The sequence below is a fragment of the Leptodactylus fuscus genome, chromosome 8 (genome assembly GCF_031893055.1).
Source record: "Leptodactylus fuscus isolate aLepFus1 chromosome 8, aLepFus1.hap2, whole genome shotgun sequence".
NCBI classification, from domain to species: Eukaryota; Metazoa; Chordata; class Amphibia; order Anura; family Leptodactylidae; genus Leptodactylus; species Leptodactylus fuscus.
In genome coordinates, this window is record NC_134272.1 from 81,083,236 (window position 1) to 81,090,412 (window position 7,177).

General features: G+C 40.8%; 1 protein-coding gene across 1 annotated transcript; it reads left to right on the top strand.

Annotated features, from left to right (window-relative positions):
• Window positions 1–418: 418 nt before the first annotated feature.
• On the top strand, window positions 419–6,497 carry NMI (N-myc and STAT interactor). The gene is made up of 9 exons (XM_075285611.1): window positions 419–490; window positions 1,342–1,401; window positions 1,836–1,994; window positions 2,210–2,326; window positions 3,374–3,530; window positions 3,746–3,852; window positions 4,176–4,362; window positions 4,860–4,966; window positions 5,143–6,497. The coding sequence occupies exons 2-9, from the start codon at window positions 1,357–1,359 to the stop codon at window positions 5,329–5,331; spliced, it is 1,068 nt and encodes a 355-aa protein (XP_075141712.1). The 5' UTR covers window positions 419–490; window positions 1,342–1,356; the 3' UTR covers window positions 5,332–6,497.
• Window positions 6,498–7,177: the final 680 nt, after the last annotated feature.

Genomic DNA, 7,177 nt, shown 5'->3' on the forward strand with positions numbered 1-7,177 from the left:
TTTTACTGAGAAGCCAAGACCAATGTACGAGGGGCCTCCAAAAACAGTCAATACTTATATTTTCCTTGGAAACCGTTAGGGCAGGAGGACTAATTGGTTATTATTCAGATTTGTAACTTTCAACACGTTTTTTTGATATGTGGCCAAGGGGCTGATGTTTGCTAAAATGTCCACAAAATGAAGAAACGGACGCTAAAAAAAGTTATTTAACCCTTTCCTGTTCTGTACTATCCTGTGTCCTTCAAGGGTTAAAAGGATGACAAGTAGTTAACAGAAACAACAATATAGCAATGCACCACCTGGGATTTCCCATTATCTTACATAACATACTTGTTCTGACCTTTGACACAGCGAGCAACTAGAAAGTGAAAGTGAGTGAGCTGCGCAGAGATCTTTCAGTTTCTATTCTGCTGCTACAGGAAGAGCAGAGATCTCGGGAACGTCTTGCACTCTTGTCCCCTTTCTTCAAATTCTTGTTCTGCCGGCTCGGGTAAGTCACCGTTTACTTCCAGTCACTTTTTTCTGATATAAATCGGCATCTTTGTCATCCTTGTCTGGACTTTCCTCGTATTGTCACATACGTTCCGTCCGTCTACTTCCTTGTTTATCTTGTGTCTTATATCCTTCCCTGAGGGCTCTGTTATCGGCTGAAAAATCCCCCTCCCTCACTAAAATTCCCTGAAATTCTGCCTTTACAAGCCGATCCAGCCATTCTTCCCCGATGACCTCGCAGTGGACGATTTGTTACAAAAATTTCTGTGTCTTAAAGGGAATGAATCTTGCGTAATTCTTTTATTTTTTAGTACTTAAGGCCCCACATGGTGTAAATGTCTTGGTTTGACTGTGGTGGAAATGCAGCGTTTCACAGTCACTACAAGTGAATCCCATCCAAGCTTTGCGGAAAAGTGGACACGCTGGGAATTCTAAAGCCATGTCATGCAATCCCTTTTGAGGTGTAAAATAATTGCGAATTATATTGTGGGGGGACTGTGTATGGATGGGGTTACTGTCAGCGACGTATTCATTATCACTTATGCCACAAAAGTCAGAATCCACGCCGGCCTTGATGAAAGCCTCCGCAGAGTGTTGGCCTATTACACAGTTTAGTGGTCAGAGTGAAAATTTGTTAAAAATATAATTTTGCATAAAAATATGACTACATGGGTGACCTCCATTGTATATAGAACCTGGAGTAGCAAAAAGTGGGAAACACGAGGGCAGACTCTGCCTGTTCTCAGATAGATAGATAGATAGATAGATAGATAGATAGATAGATAGATAGATAGATAGATAGATAGATATTCTATGACTATAGTAAAGTAACTTTTTGGTTGGTTTTAGATTTCTGGTGAAGCCATGGATATTCTTCAGCAGTTAAGAAAAGAACTGGAAAGCTGGAAGGTAAATTATTAACAAGTGTCTGAATGAAGAAGCTCCGACCCCTTAATAATTCTGGAGCATCTTGTGATGTCCACGCACCAATATTGAAATCTACAATCTGATCGGTGGCGGGGTCGACAGCCAGTACGTTTAGGATGCTTCTGGTGCCTTATGATACAGTGCATGGACATCCGTGGGAGCTGAGATGCAGTAACACCACCCGGCCACTATACAGTGTACTGAGCTGTCTGCTTCCAGCTCCATACACTGTATAGTACCAGGATCTGAAGCAGTCCCGGATCCATGTGAGGGTCAGCTGTCGGCCCCCATTGAACAGATAAATATGGCCATCAAAAAACCCTTTACTCATAAGCCCACCCCTTTAACTTTTCAGCAGATTATTGCTATGAGTGGTGCATTAGAAGTAATAGTAATTGTCACTCCCATTTCTTAAGGAACTTTGTGAGGAAGAAGAGTTACGCAAATCTAACATAACTTTAGCTAAGCTGGATGCAGATGATCATCAAAAAGAGGCAAAATGTCATCTGGAAGAGCTCCTGCAAAAATCGTCTGAAATTGAGGAGACCATAGACAAAAAGCAGAGTCGTTACAATGTAAGAAACCTTTGATAACATTCAGCATAGTCTGTGTTTTATAAACAGCGCCACAATTGTCCATTGGTTGAGTCTGGTATTGCAATATTGAAGTGAGCACAATACCAGACATGGCCTATAGGTAAGAGCGGCGCTATTTCTTCGGTTTCTTCTAATATCATAACACCCCTTTAAGAATTTCTCATTTTATTTTTTGCTTTTTTTTGCAAACGTAGAGGGAGATTCAAGACCTGGAAAGGGAAAGAGATGAATTAATGAGTAATATGGACGAACTTCACTGTAGGCTGAAACAATGCAGGAAAATATATGAGGAGAGAAGAAGCGAATTACAGGTCAGTAAAGCAAAACGCTGTGAAATGATGAAAAAAAAATTTACTTAGAAAAAAATCTTTGATTATTGTAAAGTGAAGGTGACTTGTATTATTACACCAGAGCTGCGCTCACCTGTCTCGGCCAATGAGAACATGATTTTGAAGTTACCCGCTGATGCATGATACTTAGAGGCCGTTCACACTGTGGAAAATGAAGAATTCATTTTCTGGTTGCCATTTTCCGGCCACTGGAAACTTCCACTGATCCAGGGGGGAGGAATCCACCCCCAATTTAGCATCAAATTCCTACATGTGAACGGCTCCTAAAACTCCACCAACTCTACATCCTTCATTAGACCCTGCTTCGCAGATTCCGGTCCAGTTAGAATTTTTACTCTTTTCCTCCCCGTTCCTGAGCAATCAGTGATGTTCGTTTCAGTCCCAAATATGCTATTTAGTCTCTCTACTGTCAGGTGAGTGGTCCTGGGCTGGAGCAGATAGTGTGTGGACCGCCCATGTGAAAGCATAGAACTGAATTGGAATATTTGGAGTGGAAACTAACATCACTGGTTGCTCAGGAATGGTGGGGGCTAGAGAAAAAATTCCAACTGTGCTGGAATCAGTGGAGGGGAGGCTATAGAAGGAGTTAATGTGCAGGATAGAATGCAGAGTAGGGTATGAGATAAAATAACTACTACCCACCCTGTCCATTTCCTGCTGCTCCGTGATGCCCACTGTCTTGCAGTGGTGATGTGCTGATCATGTACACTTGGCGGTTGCTGCCAATTTTCTGTATCAGCGACTGTTGGCATGGTTGGCGAGAGTGTGGAGGCCAAAGAGGTCTGCAGAGGTGACAGGTCATGGGTAACTGAGACCAGCAGGAGATCCGCGGGGGTGGGGTCAGAGCAGCAGGGGATTTACCAGCTCAGCGTGGGAGGAAAAAAAAATATATTCATTCAATATAAGTAAATCATCCCATGACCATATACAGCAGGTTGATTTTCCATTATTACTTTAGGATAAAATCTTGATCTCTTCTCGTTCCTTATTTTGTCTCTGTTACTTCAGGTTGACAACAAGTTGCCACTCAAGAATATCAACTTTAAGAAGGAGGACACCAGCCTGCAAAATCCTTCCAATATTTCCTACACCTGTCAGATCTTGATACAATACCCATACGTCTTACAGGGAGGACAGGCCCTTCTAACATTTGAAAAAGAAGGAGGTAAAACTAAACGATTATGATCCTGGTAACCTAATAAGCCTCATGTAGACATAGAGGCCTGGAAGGAATCTGGTTATTGGGCAAGTGTTTGACTTTTAGCACCAGTTTTTGTCCATTAAGCCATAATGTTATGGGAAATTTTAAAAAAAATTCTATATATGAGTCAATATTCGATACAAAAGTCAATATACTTTACTGCCGATATTTTCCCACAGTGGCCCAGGGTATTATTGATAAAGGAAGACATATTGTTGACTTTGACGGAGGACGTGAAGAAGTTCAAGCTTGTACAGTACAACTTGGAAGAACTGTGAAATTTGAGGTAAACAAAAAAAAAAAAAGTAAAAATTTCCTGACCGTGAAGGTCCATTGAAGCCTGTTGATGGTCAATAAAGACTGTGTAATGGCTGTTTTTCCAACAGACATTTGAAGGCCATGAATGTCTATGGGTCTGTTCACATGGCTATATCTATATCTGTCAAAACGGACAAAAATGCAGCAACTTTTTGGATAGCCAGCAAAGAAACAGACAGCGAATAGACCCATAGATGTTCACGATTTTAAAAATGGCGATGGCCGTTCCAAAAACAGCCATTGCTCATCCATCGTGAGTCTTACACGACTTCCTACTGTTCTATTTTATAGGTCAGCATGGACATCTCTAACAATAAAGTACTTGTTAGTGACCTCCCGACCAACCTCTCAGAGGAGACCCTGAAGGATAAACTGGAGCTGACCTTCTACAAGTCTAACATAGGAGGAGGAGAAATCGAGTCGGTGGAATATAACCAGAACAAAAATACCGCCTACATCACTTACCTGGAAAATGGAGGTGACTATGAACAGCAACAGATTTAGTGAGATAGAAAAATACCTGTGATAAAAAAGGGAACTTAACATACATTATATGTGCAGAAGTCATAGGATCGTTTTAGGGTGGAGACTGTGCATGAAGCAGCTCTCTCTCACCTCTCAGAGCAGGAAATCTCAGCACAGTTGAACAAGTTGTATGTATACTGCACGTATCTAGTTTTCTATGGCTCTGATACCTCATTTTGTCATCTCTACACTAATCAAGCTTTGCTGATAGTAAACACAGAGTGTTATGATTTTGATTAATATTGAGTGGTCTTCAGGCCGTCCAAAAAGTATTATGGTGTGTCTGGAGGCCCCTCTAATATAGAATAGGTATACCTGAACCCTGGCGTAGTAGTGGCATTTACATTGCATCTTAGTCTTATATATATATATATATATGTGTGTGTGTGACATATATATATATATATATATATATATATATATCTTATACAATTTTTTTTTTTTTTTAAGTGGCTCAACGCGTCTTAAAGACGACTTGCCACCAACTAACTGCCGGGGGCAACACGTATGAAGTTGGAATATCACCATTAATCGAAGAACAGCTGAAAAAACTGCAGGTAACAATCTGATCTTTTGGGGTACATGGGAGGTCAAACCAACACCCGTGCCTTTGATCCTAAAAACAGATCCTCAATGTTTTTGTCCTTGAAAACCCCTTGACAAACCTGATACAACAGAGGTGTGAACAGAGCCTTAGACGATTTACTTAATATTTCCTTCTTTTTCATTCCAGATATTTTCCGGCATTTGTCACAGAACGGTGTTACTGACCGAGATCAGGAATAAGACAACAAGCGAGGACGACATTAAGGATTTAATAGAAATCCATTTTCAAGTTCCAAAAAATGGCGGGGATGAAGTGGAGCACATCGCTTTTTCGCTCACGGATAAATTGGCGCACTTTGAGGAAGACATGGCTTAAAAGGAGCGGCAGCAAGACGAGGCAAAGGATTAGTGGGAATACTGATGTATTGTGTTATGCTTGGTGCAGGGTTTGAAGGGGCAGACCATGACAGAGGGGTACTAAGGGCATGGAAGGCCCGGAAGAGCTGGCTATTCTATGTGACATGACCTTGTTATGTATCGGGCATGGCAGAAACAGTGTCATATAAAAGAGGCGTTGCTTGCTTCCAAAGGGTATGGTCTTCCAAAAAGTTTGAGATTTTTGCAGCATGTTATGTGTGCAGATTTCTTGCCAAATGGCAAGTAAGCGTTAATGTATCAGTTAAAAGATTGATGTGAACATAGCCAATGAGAGAGTCCCTGTGTCATGCTCCGCCCCCTCAGGCCTTGCACGAAGCATAACCCAGTGGGGCAGATTTACTAAAGTTGACGGTCTCCAGATTTATCACAGTGCCTGATACTAGATGATAAATCTGGCGCATCTTTATACTTGTTGACTTCATTGCACCAAAATTTTGGCAACATTTTTTGCTGTACAATATCATACCCTATGTCACGTTCCTTTTCTAAAATTTTTTGTCAGACAAGGCACAACGTTGCTTTAAATGAATGAGGTGCGTGGAATAGTGGTGCACACAGAATGTTTTTTGGTGTAGTTTCAGCCAGAATTTGAGCGTTTTTTTCTATTAGTAAATTTGCTCCGAGCATCCATTTTGTCAAGACTTTCTAATCCTCAAAATCTCTTGGTTCAATAAGGTTAGAAATAAGAAATACTAAATCTTATATGATATAAAAAAAGGATAGGGAACCTTCGGCTCTCCAGCTGTAGCAAAACTACAACTCCCAGCATGCATACTGGCTTTGCTGTTCTTGGAACTCCCATGGAAGTGAATGGAGCATGCTGGGAGTTGTAGTTTCACAGCAGCTGGAGAGCCAAAGGTTCCCTATCGTGGATATAATAGGTTCTATGGAACGTACGGCACGTATTGAGTAATGCTTGGGTTACCTGAATGATCGTGTCATTCCCGTCTTCTATTTGATCCATACTCACAAATCGCTATAATGGTTTTGCAGCTGATAACAGAGAAAATAGCTGTATAGTATATCAGAGCTAGACCTATTCTATAATGGGGTAAAGCACTCCATGTGGCTGATTACAGAAAGCAATAACATACCAGTGATTAATCAGGTGTCAAAATAATTCTATTAATAAAATAATAATTTTTGCCACAAAGTATTTTTTTATTTATTTTTGGATGAATGTCCATTAATCCAAAATATTGAATAATCTTCACCCATCAGGTCCTAATAATGCTGAAGGAAATGAGTTTCATTGTATCAATCACTTGATGGGGTTAAGGATTTAAAGGGATTTTCCTACCAAACACGACACCTACATCACATGACCTCACTTTGTATTTGGTAGAATTGTCTTCCTGGGTAAACCCATCCAAAGGTATTGGCAATGCCCACATAACCACATCTAAAGGGGTCCATATTTAGGTGGAAGCTCCCCATAGAAGAACTTCTGAGACTGCTCTTGTGTGTTATCCCTGGGCTCAAACCCATGAGCTGCTGTATTGGATATGAGGAATGAGCCACAGGCTCAACTATTGTCTATGGGAGGATTTTCTCAGCCTAACCTTCAGTTGCAGTCTACATACATTACATATTTAATAAAATTTGAGCTAAGATAGTAACAAAAGACTCTTTGTCTTTCAATAGGCATTGTTCCACTGAATCTGACTCAGTTGGAATTTTTTCTTTAGCCCCCATCGTTCCTGAGCAATTGTATCTGGTAGTTGCAGCACAGTTATACTCTCTACTGTTAGGTGGGCGGTCCTAGATTGGAGCTGGTAGTCTGG

Excerpts from the sequence above, each read along its gene's own strand:
- NMI (XM_075285611.1), top strand. The coding sequence starts at position 1,357 with ATGGATATTCTTCAGCAGTTAAGAAAAGAACTGGAAAGCTGGAAG. Across the intron at positions 3,531-3,745 it reads AACATTTGAAAAAGAAGGAG|TGGCCCAGGGTATTATTGAT; the intron begins GTAAAACTAAAC and ends ATTTTCCCACAG. Across the intron at positions 4,967-5,142 it reads AACAGCTGAAAAAACTGCAG|ATATTTTCCGGCATTTGTCA; the intron begins GTAACAATCTGA and ends TTTTCATTCCAG.